Source organism: Dipteris shenzhenensis, chromosome 1, assembly GCF_047967505.1.
Source record: "Dipteris shenzhenensis isolate YYH24624 ecotype China chromosome 1, Dip_SZ_1.0, whole genome shotgun sequence".
Taxonomy (NCBI): Eukaryota; Viridiplantae; Streptophyta; class Polypodiopsida; order Gleicheniales; family Dipteridaceae; genus Dipteris; species Dipteris shenzhenensis.
The window spans coordinates 128,277-150,000 of NC_141596.1; the positions used below are offsets into that span (position 1 = coordinate 128,277).

General features: G+C 48.5%; 1 protein-coding gene, 1 long non-coding RNA gene and 1 pseudogene across 2 annotated transcripts; 2 read left to right on the forward strand and 1 right to left on the reverse strand.

Annotated features, from left to right (window-relative positions):
• Positions 1-15,158: 15,158 nt before the first annotated feature.
• LOC147905211 (uncharacterized) lies at positions 15,159-16,132 on the forward strand. Its single transcript, XR_015541509.1, has 3 exons — positions 15,159-15,273; positions 15,404-15,876; positions 15,964-16,132. It is a non-coding gene; the product is annotated as an uncharacterized LOC147905211 (long non-coding RNA).
• Positions 16,133-16,192: 60 nt separating this feature from the next.
• LOC147905212 (uncharacterized) lies at positions 16,193-16,549 on the forward strand. Its single transcript, XM_087378743.1, has one exon. It carries the CDS (start codon positions 16,193-16,195, stop codon positions 16,547-16,549), a length of 357 nt encoding a protein of 118 aa, XP_087234869.1.
• A 2,953-nt stretch (positions 16,550-19,502) lies between these two features.
• LOC147905213 (5S ribosomal RNA) lies at positions 19,503-19,621 on the reverse strand (annotated as a pseudogene).
• Positions 19,622-21,724: the final 2,103 nt, after the last annotated feature.

The following is a 21,724-nucleotide window of genomic DNA, read 5'->3' on the forward strand; positions in this document are numbered from 1 at the left end:
GATCTTCACTTTTCCTTTGTCCTCCCTTGGACTCTCTTCCTTTTGATTTGCACCCCAATTTGCATTCTTTTTCTTATCCTTTTGCTCTCTTTTCAGCTTGTAGCAATCCTTTTTCATATGGCCCTTCTTGCCACAATGGTAACACTCAATGTTCCATGCCCTGGATTTGCTACGAGACTTCCCTCTTTCTTGGGACTTCCCCCTGAACTGTGATCTGCCCCTTTGCACATTTAAGGCTGCATCCTGCTTGTTGCCATCCATAGACTTCCGTTTAATCTCCTCGGCCAACAAGCTACCCACAACATCGTCAAATTTCAGTACTCCACCAGGTGCAGAGTTACTGACAGTTGTACGGAAGGTATCCCATGAGGATGGCAACGAACATAAGAGAAATATTGCCTTAGTCTCCGCATCAAAATTCATTTTCTGAGCCTGAAGCTGGCTGAAAATAATATTGAATTCATTCAAATGAGAAGCAATGGAGACCCCTTCCTTCATCTGCAGCTCAAACAACCTCTTCATGAGGTAAAATTTATTAGAGGCAGTTTCCTTCTCATAAGTGGCACACAGTTTCTTCCACAAATCTTCAGTAGTCTGCTCATTTACTACTGTGAAATAAACTGACTCTGCAAGATGAAGTCTAATAGTATACTTTGCTAATGCATCCAACTCATTCCAATCATCCTCCGACATATTTGCAGGCTTAGCTTCAATCCCTGCCAAGGGTTTAATCTGCTTCTTTTGAATAAGCACATCCCTTATCTGTTCTTTCCACAAAGAAAAGTTTGTCCCATCAAACTTTTTAATGCTGAAAAACTCCTTTTCAGGCATGGAAGAGGATGCCATGATGCAAATAAAGCAAAATCCCAAATGCTAGTGCCTGCAAGAGAGAATCACACCAAATACCAAGTGCACCCAAATGTGTATGCCATAATAGAGTGAAATATCACCAAAACTCAAAGCTCAAAGCATCAAAAGATGCATCTGACTCATGTGCATATACTATGCATCCATATGAGTGCCAAATGACTCAAGCATAAACACCGTCCACTGGTATATGCATCAATTATATCTCATCCAAGAGAGCATAGCACTATCAGTGCATCACCAACAATGTGTCAAAGCTGTCCCTCAGCATAAAATAGCATCCATGTGCAAAGCGTCCATAAAAATAGCATCCCACAAGGCAATTTGGGCCTATCAGCGCATCCAATAAGGACCGCAATGCATCCAAATGGCCTAAAAATCATCCACTGCAACCCAATGCACACCACGAATGAGCGCACACTGCTCAAACTACAACCAGAGTGATCTGCATAAGGTATACTCAAGAAATCATAGTCCTACGGTAATGAGCGCTACTGAAAATAGAACCTGAGATGCCTCAAAACATGGGCGCCATTGCATAATCGGAATCAGCAAGAAAATCTGCAAATATCTCTCTTCTGCCAGAACTCCAAAACCCAACCGATGAGTGAGAAATGGGAGTCAACACTTATCCACTGCCATGTGGCATAAATCTAAGGTTTCAAAACCTTAGAATGAAAAATGCATAACAGAGACGAAATCGAATACACAAAGATCTATAACTTTGAAAATCCTCCACCAAATCGCGCAAGAACTGATAGGTAGGGGTTTTTGGGCGTCCGAAACGCAATGGGATAGACGGTTTTGGAAACCGTGGTCTCAATCACTGGGTCCAACACACGGACTGAAAAAACGTTTTTGGAAACAGAGCTATCTGTAAACTCCACCGGAGTGCGAATGATGAGCAACATAGAAGTTTTAGGACCTCCTGAGTCCACCGGAACTGACAGATCTGCAAATGGTTGCTCCAAACTTGAGTTCCAACACCCGGGCAAAAAACGTAGGAACTGACACAGTGACTCAGAAATCCAATGAAATGATCCCAGATTCAGGAATGAAGGTGTTTCCAGGCTCCTAAAGTAATGTGGACACCAAAAGCAAGAATAGTTGCCTCTACAAGTCAATACGGAGTCTCTGTCATCAAACGGAACAGGGAAAAGCTCAAAAAACGACTTTTTCTTTGAAAGCTCTTAACAGGCTCTCAAAACCACTTTGCAAAGCCAAAGTGACTTTTCCAAAGGTTCCTCCAGGGTCTCTGCACACTCGGATGCAAGTAAAGTCACCCACAAAGCTTCCCACAAATCTTCTCCTTCCTCCCACAGAGCTACTGAGCTTCAAGCATTCACGCACGCTTAGCTAGATCACCCGGGCTCTGATACCAGTTGAGAGTGCTCTCAACGGAAGCAAGAACGAAAGAGGGAGAGAGAGAAACAAAGAGCCACACAAGTTTTGGTGGGTGCAGAACCACCCTAATCTTCTTTTTCATTCATTTATATATGTGTTTGAGTATTGTACATAACCGGGGTTAAGGCACAGTGACCTTTAACCCCCACACTATTGGTGTGTCCCCCACGCAGTAGTTTGCCCCGGTTCTAAAGAGTATTTGTAGAAAGCTAGCATACTAAAGTACTGCTAGACTTTCTTTGGCTGGTAGAGCACCAACCAGGTACTATTGGCGACCATGTGGTATATTGCTTCATGCTAGTGCTGTCATGATGACATGATCAAACAGGCACAACAACACAAAGCAACTATAGATGCGCTTGGTAGACGCACAAAATAGCGGGCGTGTCTATAGGCGTTGCTTTAGTAGAGAAATTACAGGCGCGTCTAAATGCGCATCTAAAAGCTCGTCTATTTGCACGTGAATCACCGCGTCTATTTGCGCGTCTGACCTGAGAAAATACGGGCCCGTCTAACATCCCGTTTATTAGCGCGTCTATTTGCGCGTGTATTTGCGCGTTTATTTGCGCGTTTACATTGAGAATCAGACGTGCATTTAGACGCGTAAATAGACGCAAACCAGAGAATACAGAAAGTGAGATTTTGGTGTACATCATTGCTTTCCAAACATTGCCCATGATTACCAAAGCACATAATTTTTTGCGAGCCCACATATACAAGAATTAAGTGAGATGAGGAGAATGAGACAATATGTAAAATAGTTTTGCCAATATCAATTATGGGGCTACGGTTCAATCTCATCCTCAATGAGATCAACCCTCGCCAAACTATCTACTTCAAAATCCAAACAAGTGTTTAGATCTACAAATACATTCAACCCACTACTACTTGTGCCACTGATGTGCTCATCGAAATCAGCATCTCCAATGGTAGGCTCGTCCTAACGGGTAATGGCCTCAATATCTATATCTCCTATCTCATGATCATCCTCCTCTCTTGTATCACGGTCATCATCACGTCCATGGCCATGATCATCCTCCATACGCTCCATATCTCCTCCATATTAGTAAATGTACTATACATCACTTTGGAACGTGGCATAATAGGTATGACATGCCACCATCTATTATTATCCACCATTGGTTGATAGACAACCTAATTCAAACACAAATACAATCATGTTACTTTTCTTACATCAAATATTTAAAAGCGAGTATTTTTATATGTGTGCACAGTACCTGTACACATTGTTGCGGTAGTACTAGTGTGTCCTTCCTACTTTGCCAAAACTTTGTGGAGTCAATAGTTACAAAGCCACTTGCATGGCATTTGATTGTTGCATTAGGGCCTCTTTCCACCATGTCCTTAAACCACTTTACATCCAAAACATACACAAAGAAGCGTCGAAAGTCAAGCATAATGATATCTTGGATTATGCCACAATAATCATCCATGGCTCCATTGGCTCCCTCAAAGCTAGCAATGACGCCGCAATCTTGTGTGTTTCTCTTATCATCAATCCGTTGTGTTTGAAAATGCTTGCCCTCACACCATATAGCATTGAACATAGTGCACTACACCAAGAAAAAATCAATTAAATAAGCAATCTAAATTATAAACAGCTCCTAACTTATGCATAACATTCTATATACCGACCTTGCTCATGCATCCCCTAGCATACTCCCATTCTTCCATTGTGATATGCATCCCCTCGTCTTTCTCTGCTTTCTCCATTTCATCAAGTAGCCAATCCACATGAATATCCTTTGGAAGTGCTCTTAGATGCTGAGGGTATGGCACACGAGATCCGTGGTGTGTACGAAAGAGGGCCCTTTCTTCTTGTCTTCTTGCCTTTGCATCCTCGTATCTTGTCACCCATCTTTTCATCACATCACTATTAAGCACGCAAAAGAGGTTGATACTATTATGCAACTCCGTGTCTATTACTTTGTTGCGTCCTTTTCCTTGAGACACAATAGAGGTCATCCTTAGGTCTTCATCATCTCTCCATAGTCGTGGGAGAGAGCTATCCACATCAACAAGAAACTCAGAAATACATACAAGTGACTCTTGTACAACCCTCGGCCATGCTACCTTCGGGTCTTGCATTTTGTCTCACGAAGCCCTTCAAGGTCTTCATGAAGCGCTCGAGGAAGCAATCTTTACTTCCAGCCAATAGTTACAAACCCTTACCGGCTCATGCCAAGTGGTGGAGGAGTCGTGGAACCGTCCCAAATTCTCATCCAATCTCCCGCGGTGAGTGATTGTGGGAGGACTTCATTCCAAGGGGCAACATATCTAGGATGATCATCTGGGAGAAATCGATGGTGATTCTCATAAATGACCTTATTCAATGCGTCTGCCCGTGAGGCAACTAGCGAAGGACCACAAACAGGACATGCATGGTAACCCGATGTAGTGAGACCTGAACAATAGATGCAATTAAGAGTGGAAGGTGGGTTTAGGGTGCCACATCCTTTGCCTATTCATAATTAAAAAATGCAATGCTTACCTGAACACTCACCATAGCCTGGGAATTCATGCATCGTCCACATCAAGACTGCTTTGCAGTTGAAGTCTCGTGACGAGGGAGGCCTGCTCACATCATGCACCTCGATACCTCTCCAAAGTATCTCTAGCTCATCAATCAAAGGCTCCAAATAAACATCAGGGTTTTTGACTTTATGTTTCCCTGGAATTAGAAGGGACAGCATGACATGTCCTTTCTTAATAGCCATAGAGGGTGGAAGATTGTAATTCACCAATACCACTGGCCATACACTGTAAGACGTGCTTTTGAGACCAAATGGGTTCACACCGTCCATACCCAATCCAAGTCTCAAGCTCCTAGGTTCTTCCTTGAAGCTTGGCCATGTGTCTTTAATATGCTTCCACGCAAGAGAGTCCACGGGAGTTCTCCACTTGCCATCGGTTGATCGATGGGAGGAATGCCATGACATGAGCTTTGCAATAGATTTGCACTTGAACATATGTTGGATGCGAGGGATTATGGGAAAATGTCGCAATACCTTACGAGGCACGTCCAAGGTTTTGAGATCTGCTCTATATCTTGCCTCTCCACAAGTAGGACACTCTCTTGCATCCTTATGTAGTCCACGAAACAAAACGCAATTGTTGACACATGCATGGATGCGCTTGTAATCTAATCCTCCAAGAGAGGTCACATGTTGCCTTGCCATATCTCTTGAGGTCGGTAGTTTATTCTCCCTTGGAAGCATTTTACACACTTCGCGCGGCTTGCTTCGTTCTTTATTAGCAGATCCATAGTTTCGAAGCTTAAGAGAGAGCCTCCCATACTTACTTCCAAGCTTTCACTCAAGAGAAAGGGACCATACCTACACTTACTTCTAAGCTTAAAGGAGAGGAGGACGAACAAGGAGAAGAAGCAAGTTTGAAAAAGAAAGAAGAACCTTCCATACCTTTATCCAAGTAAGTCTTTTTGCAGTTGATCTTGTTTGGAAGTCTGCTCTCTCCAGTTTTGTACTTTCTCGTATCCAAGAAGCGCATGATCTGGGTATTAGTGTCACGTTTTTGTGTCGGGCGCAATGTCCTTTTCTACTTTTTAGAAATCTCATCTATCGGAGCGCGTCTATAGGCGCGTCTCAGGGTGCGTCTAAAAGCACGTCTACAGGCGCGTCTGGCTTGTTTCAGACACACACAGACGCGTCTATAGACGCTATGTTAGATGCTCTGTTAGACGCGTCTATAGACGCGCAAATTAGACGGGTCTATAGACGCGCTCTGACAGTAAGCCTCTCTTTTCTTCCCCTTTCTTCTCAGCTCATCAGTAATAGATTTTTTTCCTTTTTTCCAGTTCAACATGTGGCCAGGAAGCGCTTCTAGCTCACCTGATCCCCGGGAATCTATTTGGAAGGACTTATATAACCTTTTAGGGCACCCTCCTAGTCCTGCGGAGTTATACGGGTATATGACGGGTACTCTAAACACTCCCCAGGAGTCGGCACTACAGACTCCAAGCCACCCCACACCGCCTGAGATCACCCCAGCGGAGTCAGCACAGCCGTCTTATGCCCTTTCTTATGCCCCTTCCCCCGTACCGTCTTATGCCCCTTCCCCCATGCCGTCTTATGTCCCTTTTGCCATCCCGTCTTATGCCCCTTCCCCCATGCCGTCAGGAGGTCCTTCTGTCTCGGCGAGCCGTCGACGTACTCCTGTGCTGTCGAGACTCGGTTCTCTAGCTACGAGTGGTCAGCGTAGTCCCGTGCAGTCCCCAGCTACGAGTGGCCAGCGTACGAGCTCGACACGACAGGGTAGCAGGCGTAGTAGCAGGGAGAGCGGTGGGGGATGCATGGCACAGTGCTTTGGGCCATGTGGCGGTGAGGAGGATGATGATTCAGATGATTTAGACATGCCTCTGGGTGATGGTACGATTTATTATGATATCACTCAGACATGAGGCATCTTGATGGATACGCGGGGGAAGGACATCATGGCCTTCATGCGCTCTGTAATTGCTAACAATTACAGAGATTGCTTTATCCACTACAAAGACCACCCAAAGAGGTTGGCTGATGAGACCCTCGCTATTGTTCGCTCTAGGTATCCTAACCCCCCCAATCGCTAGTTCACAGATAAATGGGGGAAGTCAAAGATTGTTACTATACTTAGCAATAAAAGATCTTCGCTTAAGAGGCAGGCACTAGCGGAGCTTGCCAGGCTTGAGGCAGGTCAACCACCAAGGGGCCCGCCCCACACCGCTCACAAGCGTGAGTGGAAGAAGGCAATGAAGTCAGCGAGGGAGGACCCCAGTCTGCAGCGCACGTGGAGGCACGGAGGATCCAGATGGAGGAATATGGAAGCGCGCATTTTGGAGCAGGGGGTGTTGAATCATGGGAGGCCCAATTTGTAAGTATCGATCTCAAATTATATTACTTATGTAGTTTATTAGGAGGTTGGTTGTTTCTTTGTACTAATCCCTCCACAAAGTGTGTCGCGGTCATGCAGCTTGAGATCGTGGGCAGATACCCTACTCCAGTGGAGACAGCCTACCACCGCCACCATCGCAGAGGAGATACATGGAGGCACTTCTATGATGACGGGTTGATTACTGAGGAGCAGTATACCCGAGCTACTGGAGCGGCCCCCCAGGTATTTGAAAGTAATTAAATAATGCCAAAATTATAAGTAAAGATTTGATTTTTCATACATTGATATATGTTGTCCCTTGTTTACAGGCCCATGCACAAGACGACGAGGAAGACGAGGAAGGAGGCGCAGAAGGGAGCGCAGAAGGGAGCGTGGAAGGCAGCGAGGATTAGTTGTAGAAGTAGTGCTAGCTACTCTTTTTTGTACTTAAAGCCACTGGCTTGGCTTCGTGCCTCTTGTATATAGACTCCTCTTATTTTTTGTACTTGAAGCCACATGACGTGGCTTAGCTTCGTGCTATATGTATATACAAGCACTTTTTGAGCTTTTAATTTTATTTGGAATTGTAATTAAAATGCGGTTGGCTGTAAGAATTGAATTACACAATGTGGATATGGGATTCTTGTAACTATATAGCATACACAACATACACAGTATTCTGTAAATTTTTTTTTTAAAAAAAAGGGCGTCTATCCGTGCGTTTAAAAACGCGTTTATATTCATGTCTGTCTGTTCGACTTGCGTCTATATGTGCGTCTATAAATGCGTGTATAAGCGCGTCTATTTATGCGTCTAACTGCGCGTCTATACACGTGTGAGTTTGATATATAGACGCACAATTAGACGCGGGTCTCCAGACATCAAAATAGACGTGCAAATAGACGTGCCCGTAAGTTTTTTATTTAGTTCATGAAATGCGTCTGTGCGCGCGTCTATGGGTGCTTTGTCTTGTTGTGAGGTGAGGAGATTGCTCTAAAATTTCTTGTGGAGTGGTGGAGATGGTTCATAGGATATTAGGGCCAGAGTTTCCTCGGACACTATTACCTTACCTACATCACAGGGAGGACTTGGGATTCTTGAACCTGAGCTTCAGAGCAGAGCTTCTTGTTAGAGGCTTGACTCTTCAGGAGACCAACCTTGGAAGTAGTTTTTTATGCATGGGATCCTTTAGTGCACCCCTAGAGCAACAGGATAGTGGGAAGGGAGAGTTAGCTGGATTTTCTTGATGGATCAACATTTGCAGCCTCACCATTGGTGAGAAGGCTTATTCAGATTTGGGGTCACTTCCATCGTCATCTCATCCACGTAGTTCCTTCCTCTAGAGAGGAAATTGCCAGACACCCACTCTTCCATAACCCCTTGGTTTAGTATTAGAGCCTTACCCTTGGTACAGACACATGACTACTTTGGCACGGTGGCACGCTCAAGATCTATCTTCAGTCAGTGACTGGTTCAGGGGAGGTCTAGAGATTTCTAAGGACACTATCATGGATAGACATAGACCTAGTGGACAAGTTTTGTTATTAGAATGGAATTAATTAATTGAAATTAATTGGGATTAATTAATTAATTAATTCATGGCATTAATTAGAATTAATTAATTAATGGAATTAATTAATCTAGTGCTTAAGGATACTTAATGGATGTAGCTGATGCATGTGTGCTCACTATCAGTAGTGATGCATGTGTTGCTCCTACATGATTTGATCTATGGCTATGGCTATCTAAGTGTGTGGCATTATGTGCACCACTTTCGCGATGAGTCGTGTGCCACAATTTGTAATATTTTATATTATATGCCATGGGCAATAATTAGTGGTAGAAGAGTGGTAAAAGGATTAAGAGCGAAAGCTATTTCCGCATCCCTTGTTTTTGGCAAAGGGATATTTTTGTACAAAACTACTTTTGGCTCTATGTGCTTTTTAAGTTCCCAAGTCCCGTGGTGGCAAGATATTGTCTTGTTCATTTGTGGGACTTACATCACCCAATTGGAACTTCTCAATAGGATGGTGGCTCTATGGTAGACCAAATTAGAGGCTCTTATTAAGCTAGTGGGAGACATTCGTTGGTGATGGGGCTCTCTAGTAAGTCCTAAGACAGTCAAAGCCCCCCATGCTCTGACTAACCAACTCCACATGGCACGACTTAAAGCCTAGAACAATGCCTCCCCTAGGTCTTTGGTGCTCTGAAATCAACCAGCTCATGTCTTTGTCAATGATCTTCAGTCTGTTCTTCAACTCCTCCCCTATTTCAGAGCATGCATATCACACCCATATCGGAATTTGTACTCTGTTCCATAGGAGCCTGACTACATTTGATCCATTCTTCATGGAAATGTCTTCCATATGCAAATGATGTTGGTATTGGATGTGTCTCTTAATATAACAAGAGTGATGTAGTCATTGGCAATACGACAAATGACATTGAGATCATTATTGTATAATCCTCTAATATATTGGAATAGGGAAGAGCAATTTTGTCAAAATCCTCAAGATATCTTGTCTGCCACACCAGACACATCTTGTCCTTGAACCTTGCCTAATCCTAAAGCAATACAAGACAAGCATATTTATTTTGTGCTTTGATTTTGTGAGTAAACAATTGATATAAAGACAATTACTATTTTGTGACAGCTTTATCTTCCCTTATATTCTTTAAGAGTGAAGACACTAGGAATCTAAGTATGGTTGCACTTTTCTCTTATATACAATGATCTAACGAGAACAAAAAATGCAAAAACCTTGGGCTCATTAGTCAAAGCGTATCGTTGACTTTCAACGATTTGGTTCTCCTGAGTTTTCGAGTATTGTGTTCACTTCGAAGGAAGAAGATGCGACCACCCGCCGCCGCTGCCAATGGGTCTGATGCTCTCCACCACGTCTTCATGTACGGGAACTGTCGCCCTGACATGCCTGGTAGCGAGCCGCTTGATGGAGTCCAAAGCAAGAGGGCTTGGCTTCTTGGGAGTCGCCTTTACTCGTACAATGTTCGTTCCGTCTTTCCTGTTGCATTTTTCCACGTCTTCTTAAAATGGGTCATGACCCGTCCCTGAAAATACTATGCTTTCTTCTTTGCGTCCTACGTCGTGGTAACGATATGGAGATTCTCCTTGCCCACATCGGCTGTGTTGTTCCTTGATAAGTCAAGAAGCTCTCCGAGCCTGGCCATATGCTGTTGTACACCATGCCTTCTTTGGAGCCTTCAATAGTCGGGATGCCCTCTTTCTCTCAAATCTTTTGTTTCTTGTCTAATACTGGTAAGAAGTACTTTAAGAGGGTAGAATCAACACTCACCGCTATACCCATCATTATATTTAATAATGTCCTTCATTTTACTCTTACTGTCTTTGTGCTAGGGGTAAAGTGGTAAGTGATTGAATCTTATGCAGCTGATCATTCTTCCTCTTAAATTCCTTGGTCTTTGCTGTCAATTTTTCTGGAGGAAACGATAGACGTCAAGATTTTTGGCTGTTTCTTGCTAGTGATTTTAGCTTCATCCGTTTAAGGCCAAATAGTCACGATTTCGAAGTGCATACAAATTTTGGTTTGCTTTATTTTTGTGAAGATGCAAGTCTAACGATAGCAACTATCTTGTCTACTGTGATCTTGAAGCTTGCTTCGATCCATATGAGTACCTAGTGTCTGCATCCATCAGTGATTGCATCTGTCCATCTGCAACAGAAGGGCTTTTTATGATTGTACACTGGACATGTCTTTTATCCTGAGTGTGATTAGCATCACTATGAATTTTAAAATTCAATTCCTGCAGTAATTGTATGAACCCTCTATACATGGTTTGACACATTGACACTTGGAAAAAGATCATCAAACCATTCACCCTATCTGCTAGATGATGCTTGTGGTATTCATGCAATATTAGGAACACCTATTTGCTTGCATCCACGATCTGTGAAGCTTGAAGAGAGATTTATCAATCTATCATATTTATTTCAAAGGACCCGCTGGATGCTGTTGAGGTCTTGCATGTATGTGCACTTTAAATATACCTAAGAAGGTTGCATGTGTGTCTGATGGTCTGGCATGTTGGCTGTTAATGCTTATTCAGGTCTTTGACTACAATAAATTTGAGACTGGAAGGAAAGTGGACCTTAGTTCCTGACCAATTATGATATGGCCAATGTGCAATTGGGTGGTAAATTAAAATGCAGCCTACGTGAAGTATGCATTGAACTTTTGAACATGCATGGTGTTTCTCATTCGCCAATTAAGAGTTGCGACCTCACTCACAGAAGCTAAGAAGGCTTGAAGTGAACTCTTTAATGGCAAGCCACCATTCTGAAAAAGATAGTAGTCAGCTCCTTAAACTTCTGTTCTTTTGGAACTTGTATAGAGAGGTGGAGTTCAGTGTGCAGCTGTTAGGCTCGAAGAACCAGGTCATGCAGTATTGGGTTATGCAATGTTTGTAAACTCTCCTGGTCGCATTGAGGGGCTGCTGGATACTTTTGAAAGGAGGGAGTTTTCTTTGGATTGCTACGAGTGTGATATTGTGGAGGTACTTGATCTTTTGTGGTTGTACTTTCTAAAACTTTTCAATGGAGTAAAATAATCTGTAGGGGAGATGGAAAAAAATAAAATATGTGTGTGTTTTGGGAACACAAGCTAAGTGAGAGGCTAGAGATCAGGGGGAATTTTTTTTAAAAATAAAATTATATATACATACATATATGTATGTATGTATACATGTATGGAGAGAGAGAGAGAGAGAGAGAGAGAGAGAGAGAGAGAGAGTATTATTGTTCTCTAGAGACCAAAGTATTATCGATGGAATGTTATTTAATCAAGTACAGAAGGTAGAAACAATGTGCAAGGAATATCCATGTGCACTGTTTGTGTACATAACCCTATGTGTATGTATCCATGTGCACAAATGCAAACTATTTGCTTCTAAAATCATGGCTAAGGCATATGTTGGGTCTGATGGAGTAGCTGCTTTGAAGCTGAATGAGGAGGATGAGATGGAGTAGGGACTCACAAGTGTGGAAGAGAGAGGGGCCAACACGATGAATGGTGTAGCATCCAGGTGGAAAAGAAGAAGTGCTACACTTGACATGTGGTAGAGAGTGGCCCTTTTGAAGGAGGTTTGGAGCAGGGAGATGAGATATGGCTGAAGTAAAGTACACCACACACTAGATAATGTAGTGCTAGGATAAGGGGATGTGGCATCTTGGAGGCATGCGACATGGCACTCAAAATTAAAAAAAGTAAACTAACCCAAGAAATGCATCACTCACTTGTGACAGTTCCTGTAACTTCAAAGAAACGTAGTTCTGTGAGAATAGTGCAATATTTGATATCATGTCTATGGCATCTTAACAATCAAGCATCTTGTGAGTCCAAAGTGGTAACTTCAAAGAAACGTAGTTCTGTGAGAATAGTGCAATATTTGATATCATGTCTATGGCATCTTAACAGTCAAGCATCTTGTGAGTCCAAAGTGGTCACTTTGGACTCACAAGATGCTTGACTGTTAAGATGCCATAGACATGATATCAAATATTGCACTATTCTCACAGAACTATGTTTCTTTGAAGTTACAGGAACTGTCACAAGTGAGTGATGCATTTCTTGGATGTGTGTGCAATTGATACTATCGGTTGCATATGTCTGGATACTATCTATCTAAAATTAGGAATACTACGGATGTTGTGTAAACATTTTGTTTCTGTTTATGCATTGATAGTGAAAGCAGACTACATTCCATTCGTTATTTCAAGAAGTGTATCCCTTATGAGTAGCATACAATGGATGGAGAATGGTCACAATCTCCTTTCAGGAAAAAGCAGGCATGTTCTAATTATAACGCCTCACTCAATGCTTTGTATGAGCATTATGAGATTTAGAATCATTAATTTGAACTGCTTGCAAAGGTGAGTATGTTGGTGCTCGGGTTAACTGTGCTCCCAAGCTTGCCTCGGTTCTCGGCCCTTGGTGAATGCTTTGCTTTGGGTGAAACCTCCTCAGATGTAGCCCGAGTCAGCAAACAACCATCAACATAATAAAATAACCGGATCGGGCGTACAGAACCGTATGATGATGGGGAAATTGCATGCACGATTACAAGAGAATTAACAGAACAAGATCTTATATGCAAGAAACCAATAAGAACTTGTATTGATAACCTTGGTTACAACAACCACTTGGCCGTCAGAGACACGCCTTGAGCTAGATGGAAGTCTCTCTCACCTCTGTGAGGCATGCCTTCTTCTTAACAAGTGCGGGCTTGCAAACCAAGCACACTGAACATGCTATCACTGTATCTGTCTATCTATCACACACACACTTTTGCAAGGCTATCACACACACTAATTCTCATGTAAAGAAATTAGGGTCGTGCGAAGCCTAGCATAATACAAGATAAGCAAGATGATCATGGAGGGTCATACCAAACAAGGAACTCCATAAGGACACAAGATATAGGCAACACTCAACTGATTGTATTCCAAAGAGCTAGTACATTATTTTATAGCCTCATGGGCTTATCCATCATCCACTCCCAGGTCCACATGTCATCTCCTCATTCATGCAATCCCTATTCTCGAATCATATTTTTAATTTCTTGTACCACTCTACTACCACTCCCAAGTACATGTCCATGTGGTGACTTCTTGGCACCACAAAATCCAATGTCTAAACAACCCCCCTTGGTGCCAACATAGCTACTCAATGTTTGGATGTTCAAGTTTCATTATCCCTCCCTTAATTCCAACTTAGCTGGGTGACTCAGAGGCTCCTTGGCTTGGTCACTCTCTAGCTCAGAGGTTGTTTTCGGGATTGCAACTTGAGTACATCATCGGTCTCAGAGGTTGCTTACGAAACACTTTGGAATAGATTTTCACTCCCCCAGGCTGCTACTTTGGCTACTCTCTGGTGGTCGAGTATTTTACACTTGGTTTGGTTTGGCCTAAACATTTGGTTAGGGTAGTGGTGGTTTCGAACTACTTTGTTCACATTGGATGCGTGCTCATTTGGCCGCTTTTACAAGGCGTAAGAAAAAAATAACAGGGTGTTTCCGACAAGCATAGAAGAGAGTTGGTCTTCAAGGAAGGTGACTATATCTTGCTGCGTTTTCTTAAGGCAAGGCTCAGGAATAAGAAAGGGAAAGCATGGTTGTACACCGAGATGAATATGCGGTATTATGGCCCTTTCCAGGTCTTGCATAAGATTAATGATGTTGTTTAGAGGCTGGAATTACCTGTTACATGGACAATTCATAATGCGTTTCATGTGAGTTTGTTGAAGCCTTTTCATGGGGATCTGCCACATGATCTATTGGATGTAGAGCAGCTTGAGGTTGAGGAACAAGATGAGATCTTGGTTCCTGAGCAGATATTGGCTCATCATGACCGGAAGGTCAAAGGTAGAGTTTCCCGCCGCTATAGAGTGAAGTTCATGAATTATCCTACACTTGATGCGCAGTGGATGGAGGAGAGTGAGCTGGCAGACTCACCGCAGGTTTTGCAACTCTACCTTGAGGCATTTAGACTCGAGCCCACTGCGGTGGTGCTCCATCCGGTTCAGCAGAGCACGGGTCTGGGGCATTACCGGATGCTCATCGGGCAGCTAGCACCTCCGCTCTCCCAAGACAGACAGGCTCCGAGATTATCAGAGGTCGCTTGGTGATTTTGTGTGTTTCACCCAAGGCACTGATGCTGACAATGTTTCTGGTGCGAGGCTTCTATGATTGAGTGGTCATGACACTCCACTTGGTTGATACATTGATCTACGGATGGATCTGCAGTCTTGGCCGTATGTTCATTGTATATGGTACTTCATGGATGTTGTACTTGCAGATATGGATGGATTTTCCGTACGGTTGTACTTGCGTACATGGCTGGTTTTTCCCATGTGTGGTACATGTAGACATGGCTGGTTTTTCCCATGTGTTCTACCTGCAGTTAATGGTTGGTTTCCCATGTGTTGTACATACAGGTATGGCTGGTTTTTCCCATATATTGTACACACCGATATGGCTGGTTTTTCCCATCTGCTGTGTAGTGGTGTGGAGCCTTTGGTGTGGTCAACCCAGTCAAAACTGCTCCAAGTGTCCTGCTTGTGGAGGGTATGTGGCATCTAGGTGTGTACTTGCTCTTTTTGGTGTGTCTTCCCTACCCAGGCTGATTTGTGAGCATTCTCATGCTTGAATTTTGGACGATTCTTCCTCCCTAGAGCTGGCTCATCAGTTTTCCTTGATTCCGTCATGACAGATTCACTCCCAGGGCTGGGGACTACTGCTTGGCAAAATCTCGTGAAGTGAAGCGGCCAGTTTTGGGCCAATTTTGGGCGACCCCTGCTGCTGGAGCATCACTCTGGCAAATTTTGCCTAGTTCTGGAGGGGTTTCTGCTTCTGGTCGGCCTGTTTTTGACCCTGTTTTGCTGTCTTGGAGCTGGCTGACCTGTTCTGGATGTTGTGGTTGCTGCCTTGGATCAGGCCGTACCATTTCTGACTCCTACAATCCCCTGAAAGTTGGCTGACTATCTCCTATTGTTGTTCCTGGCATTTGTGCTGCTGTTTGGAGGTATTCTGTGCATTTTCCTTGTGAGTTCTGTGCTTGGGTTCCTGTGTTTTGCATTCCTAGAAGGACACCTGCCCAGCTGAGGGGCCAGTGAGAGGAGAGAGCACCTGTGGGTCGACTCTTCTTATCTTGGACAGCTGTGGAGTCTCCTTTCTGGATACCAGGTATTGCACTGTGGTTTCTATTGCCTGTTTTATGTTGGATATGATGCATGTCATGTGGATCACCTTGAGGCAGTGTGGGCATTGCAGTTGGTCAGTGCATTGTGGATTGTGTAGTTGCTGTGTTGACATGCCAGTGCCCGAGAGTTAGTGGAACCAGTTAATTGCATTGGATTTGGGGATTTGTACTGTCTTGTGTGGACAATGATATTGGATTGTACCTGCGGGTAGAAGCTCAAGGGCGGGACCCTTTGTATTGGAGCTCCTTTAAACCAGGCTTAAAACTGCCCGGGAGCAGCTGGGTAAAGCTCAAGACAGGATGAAAAAGTTTGCAGATCGGAAGAGGAGGCATGTAGAGTACGAGGTTGGCGAGAAGGTCTACCTCAAACTGAACCCTGAGCAGTTCAGCATGCCAAAGGAGCTCACGGATCGTCTTGCGCGGAGGTACGACAGGCCATACGAGATCCTTGAGAGGGTAGGCAAGCTGGCCTATCGTCTACAACTACCTCCCCATCTACATATTCATCCTACCTTTCACGTTTCCATGTTGAAGGGTGCTCAAGAAGATGATGATCCAGCCCGTGAGCAGAGGAATAGAGGTTCGGCTCTAGTGATGGATCGTGGAGAGGGTGAAGACCTCGAGAGTATCATGGCACATTGTGAGAGACCGAATTAGTTCGGGCCTAACAGGCTATACCATTGTCACTGGAGGGATCAGCCTTCAAGTGAAGACTCGTGGAGGACGGAACCTTCTCTATGGCGGTTCGTGGACATCGTGCGCGGCTACAATGATTCACACCCCTTTCCAAAGAAGCGGGGGAGCAAGAGTAAAAGAGGGGGAATGTAACGGGTGGCCCGTTGACAAGGGACTGAGTTTCAGTCCGCTCCTCCTTCATCATCACCTTCGGACTCGACATCGGCAGCAAGGAGGATGTCCTTGCCCTCTTTTTGGGTCAAGGGGGGAGCAATCGGGTTGGAGGTGTGGGCGCGTAGGACGTGGCCGGAGGTACGGTAGCGTTCAGGGCACCACGCGTCGCGACCCGACTCGTGAGCCTGATGCGCCATCATGGGACGGGGGTGCGGCGGCATCGGGTTGGAGGCGGGGCTATGCGGGTTGTCGTCGGGAGGCGCGGTAGCGTCGGGTTGGAGGTGCGGGCATGCGAGGCATGGTCGGGGCCACGTTGGGTTGGAGGCATGGGCGCGTAGGACGTGGCCGGGGCGCGGCAGCGTTCGGGGCACCACACATCGCGACTCGACTCGGGAGCCCGAGGCGCCACCATGGGACGGGAGCGCGACGGCGTCGGGTTGGAGGTGAGGCTGCGCGGGTTGTTGCCGGGGGCGTGGCAGCGTCGGGTTGGAGGTGCGAACGCGCGGGGCGTGGTCGAGGGCACGGCAACGTCGGGTTGGAGGCGTAGGCACGCAAGACGTGGCCGGGGGCGCGGCAGTGTCGTGGGTGTTCGGGGCCTTGCTCCACATTTCAACCTAACACGGGAGCCCGAGGTACCACCGTGGGACGGGGACGCGATGCTGTTGGGTTGGAGGCGTGGTCGTGCGAGGCATCGTCGGGACGGCAGCGTCGGGTTGGAGGCGCGGCTGCGTAGGGTGTGGTCGAGGCGCAACAGCGTTCGGGGCACCACGCGTCCCGACCCGACTGAGGGACCCGAGGCGCCACCGTGGGACGAAGGCGCGGTGACGTCGGGTTGGAGGCGTGGGTGCACGGGGCGTCGCAGGGGGCATGGCGACATTCGGGGCACCACGCATCTCGACTCGACCCGAGAGCTCGGGGCGCCACCGTGGGACGGGGACGCGACGGTGTCGGGTTGGAGGCGTGGGTGCGCGCGGGAGCATCGGGGGCGCGACAGCGTCGGGTTGGAGACGTGGGGGGTGACAGCGTTCGGGACGCGACGCGGGTGCTTGGGGGCGCCACGCGTTTTGGCCCAACTCGGGAGCCTTGAGCACCACCGTGGGATGGGGGCGCGGCGGTGTCGGGTTCGAGGCGTGGGTGCGCTTGGCGTCGTTGAGAAGCACCATGCATCCTGACCCGATCCGAGAGCCCGAGGCGCCATCGTGGGACGAGGGCGCGGCGGCGTCGGGTTGGAGGTGTGGGTGCACAGGGCGTGGTCGGGGACGCGGCAACGTTGGGTTGGAGGCGTGGGTGCGCGAGGGCGTGGCGGGGGGCGCGGCAGCATTCGAGGTGCCACGCGGGTGCACGGGGGCACCACGCGTCCCGACCCGACCCAAGAGCCCGGGGTGCCATCGTGGGACAGGGACGCGGCGACGTCGGGTTGGGGGCGTGGATGCGCGGGGCGTGGTCGGGGCATGGGATTAGAGGCGTGGGTGAGTGGGGCGTGGTCGGGGGTGCGACAACGTTCCGGACGCCACGCATCGTGGCTCGACCCGAGAGCTCGGGGTGCCACTGTGGGACAAGAGGCACGGCGACGTCGGTTAGAGGCGTGGGTACGCGGGGCGTCGTGGGGGCGTGGTAGCGTCGGGTTGGAGGCGCGGGTGCGCGGGGCGTGGCCGAGAGGTGCGGCAAGTTGGAGGCGTGGGCGTGGTCGGGGGCGCAGCAACGTTCGAGGTAGCACACGTCCCGACTCGACTCAGGAGCTCGAGGCGCCACCATGGGACGGGGGCACGACAGGGTCGGGTAGCTACGGCGAGGGGTGCTCGGGGCGTCGCTGGGGGTGCGGTAGCGTCGGGTTACAGTCGTGGGCGTGTTGGAGGCGTGGGCGCGCGGGACGTGGCGGGGGGCACGGCAACGTTCGGGGCACCACGCGTCTCGATCCGACTCGGGAGCCCAAGGCGTCACCGTGGGACGGGGGCACGGCGGCGTCGGGTTGCTACGGCATGAGGTGCGCGGGGCATGGTCGGGGGCACGGCAACGTCGGGTTGGAGTCGTGGGTGCGCAGGATGTGGCCGGGGGTGCAGCAGCATTCGGGGCACCACGCATCCCGACTCGACTGAGGGGCTCGGGACGCCACCGTGGGACGAGGGCACGGTGACATCGGGTTGGAGGCGTGGGTGCACGGGGCGTTGCAGGCGGCATGGCAGCATTCGAGGCACCACGCATCTCGACCCGACCTGAGAGTCCGGGGTGCCATCGTGGGACGGGGTCACGGTAGCATCGGTTTGGAGGCATGGGTGCGCGACAGCGTTCGAGGTGCCACGCGAGTGCTCGGGGGCGCCACGCATCTCGACTCGACCCGGGAGCCCGGGGCACCGTCGTGGGACGGGGGCGCGGTGGCATTCAGGTGCGCAAGGCATCGGGGTGACGGGGGTGCTCGAGGGCCAAGACGTTGCGGGTGCGTGGGGCATTGATGGCGTCATGGGTCGACGGGATGTCACATCGGGACTACGACGAGGGGTCGAGACGCTGCTGCAGGTGTGCGTGGCATTGGGGGCACGACCATGGGGGTCGGGACGTTGCGGGTGCGCGTGGCATCGGGACGTTGCGCGTGATCAGGTGACATTGCGTGTGGCATCAAGACGTTGCACGACTGGGTCCTTGGTGACACGTGCGCGCGGGTATCAGGGTGTGTGCGACAGGAGAGCGTCGGTCGGGCTTACTGGGTGAGGTCGGCGGTCAGGGATATTAAGGCGTGGCAAGACCGCTAACCTCGAGGGCAAAAAAGGTGCAGCACTAGGACTTCTCGGGAGGTCACCCATCCCAATACTGTTCTGGCCCAAGCGCGCTTAACTGCGGAGTTCTGATGGGATCCGGTGTATTAGCGTTGGTGTGATCGCACCACGACAAATAACCGTGAGAAATCAGTATTGTCTTATTTTGTAAAGGTGGAGGGGGGGGTGAGGGAGGGGGGGCGCCATGGGGGATACGCGACATGCGCGCAACGGGGGGCGCATGTGCACAAGGGGGATGGGCGAGTGGGGGGGCGCATGGGTGCAAGGGGGGATGGTGGGGAGGATGCACACAAGGGGGGGTGAGGGAAAGGGAGGAGGGGGGGGCATGGGTGCAAGGGGGGATGGGGGGGAGGATGCGCACAAGGGGGGATGAGGGAAGGGGGGGGGCACATGGGTGCAAGGGGGACGGGGGGGAGGATGTGCACAAGGGGGGATGAGGGAAGGGGGGGGGGTGCATGGGCTCAAGGGGGGATGAGGGAAGGGGGAGGGGCACAAGGGGGGAGGGGAGGGGGGCGTGTCACGAGAGCAAAGTTTTCACTAAATTTTTCACTTTTCTCTTTCCTTTGCTCCTCGGTTTGGTCCCCTACCGGGATCCCAAAGTACCCGCTTGACCTCTTGGATTTGCAACTACCTTGCTGACGGGAACCTCCACCTGACTGACTGTCCTTCACCTTCACAAAGGTACCCTGGTCCTTCAGACGCTTAGAGGAATGGAATAGAGTTCCTTCCCAGAGCTATGGCCTTGAAGAACCTCTCCTTCGCAAAACACTTGCCAAAGCGTCGTGTAGCAAAAGTAATGCCCGAGGCTCACTCCGGAAACTCAAGACACGAGGAGGAACGCGCCTGTGAAATCTGTTCTCAAAAGTCCCTTGATTGACTAGTTGGGACTAGCTAAATTTAGCTGGGGCTAAATTATCCAAACTGTCAAAACTGGTTGGCTGTACCTCTAAAGTTGGCGGGCTGTGCCAAAAGGGAAGGCCGACTGTCGAACTTGAACTCAAGACCTCCAAGGAACTACGTGCAGAACTTATTGTTGGGCTAGCCAAGGGGGCTGGTCATAGTTATTGTAACTAAACCTACCCTCATATATTTATAGTGTACTTGCTTCCGCGCGGGCATCCCGAAAACCTACGCGGCCGAACAGGGTATTCGAACCGTCGGCCTCCTTGCACAGACTTGGAATGCCAACCACTGAGCCAACTCTTCGTTGGTGTTACCAGGCGGTACCTCCGAGCTATATTCTGTCTTGAACCGGATGCGGGCGCTCACAAAAAGGGCGTGTACCCCGCGCGCAGGATTCGAACCCAGAATCGTCGGGATCCACCTCACAGCGCCTACCGTCGAACTAACCACGGGGCCTTGTCTTGGTTGGTGTAACCAAGCGAGGCTTGTTGGTTATAACCTGTTCGATGGTGATTAGCAAAAGGGGGACGGCCCCCTCGTCGGCTCACGCTCTACCTCCCCTGCCCGGACTCAAACCCGGGACTCAAACCCGTGACCTGTGCGAAGACGCTCCAAATACCTCATGGCCCGGCTAGCCACCGAGGCCGTGGCCTTGCTTGTGACTCATTCCTGGCCATACGGTTTAGACTCGGGTCTTCGGAGCTATGGCGACCTCCCCGCCACCATGCACACGTCGAAAGGTCGGCTTCTGGCATTGCTCGGGTTCTTAAGGACCGTGGGGATTCACGTGAACGAAGGTGCTGGCAATGGTGCTCTGGTTCGGCCGTGAGAGCTCTTCCCGACCTCTCCGTCCGATTCCGTCCGGTTCCATCGACGGGTTTCCGTCAATGGGTGAGAAGTTCGTCGATCCCGTGCTGACAAACCGATGCTTGGCTATGATCACGGACCCGACCCTGTGATCTCGTTGGTGAGGCGTCCCTCTGTACCAAAGGACTCAAGCAAAGAATCTCTGAAGTGGCTGTGTGAAGCCTCCAAGGTTTCGATGTGACGGAACTACAGTTCCGTCACCTTCCGTCGTCGATGGCGGGGTCTCAGTCGGCCTGTTCTCCTTCGTTCGAGCTCCGCGGGTCCTGCTGCTTCGTAGGGGAGATATCCAGGAGGGTCCCTTGGCCCTCACGAAAGCTTAGATCGAACGATCCACCACGCCGGTCGCACTGCTCTCTGCATCGGTCGAAAATGGCTCTGAGGCAACACTTCGACGATCCCCGCGTCCTCCATGAGTTTTTGATCGGTCTGCCCTTTGGTGGGC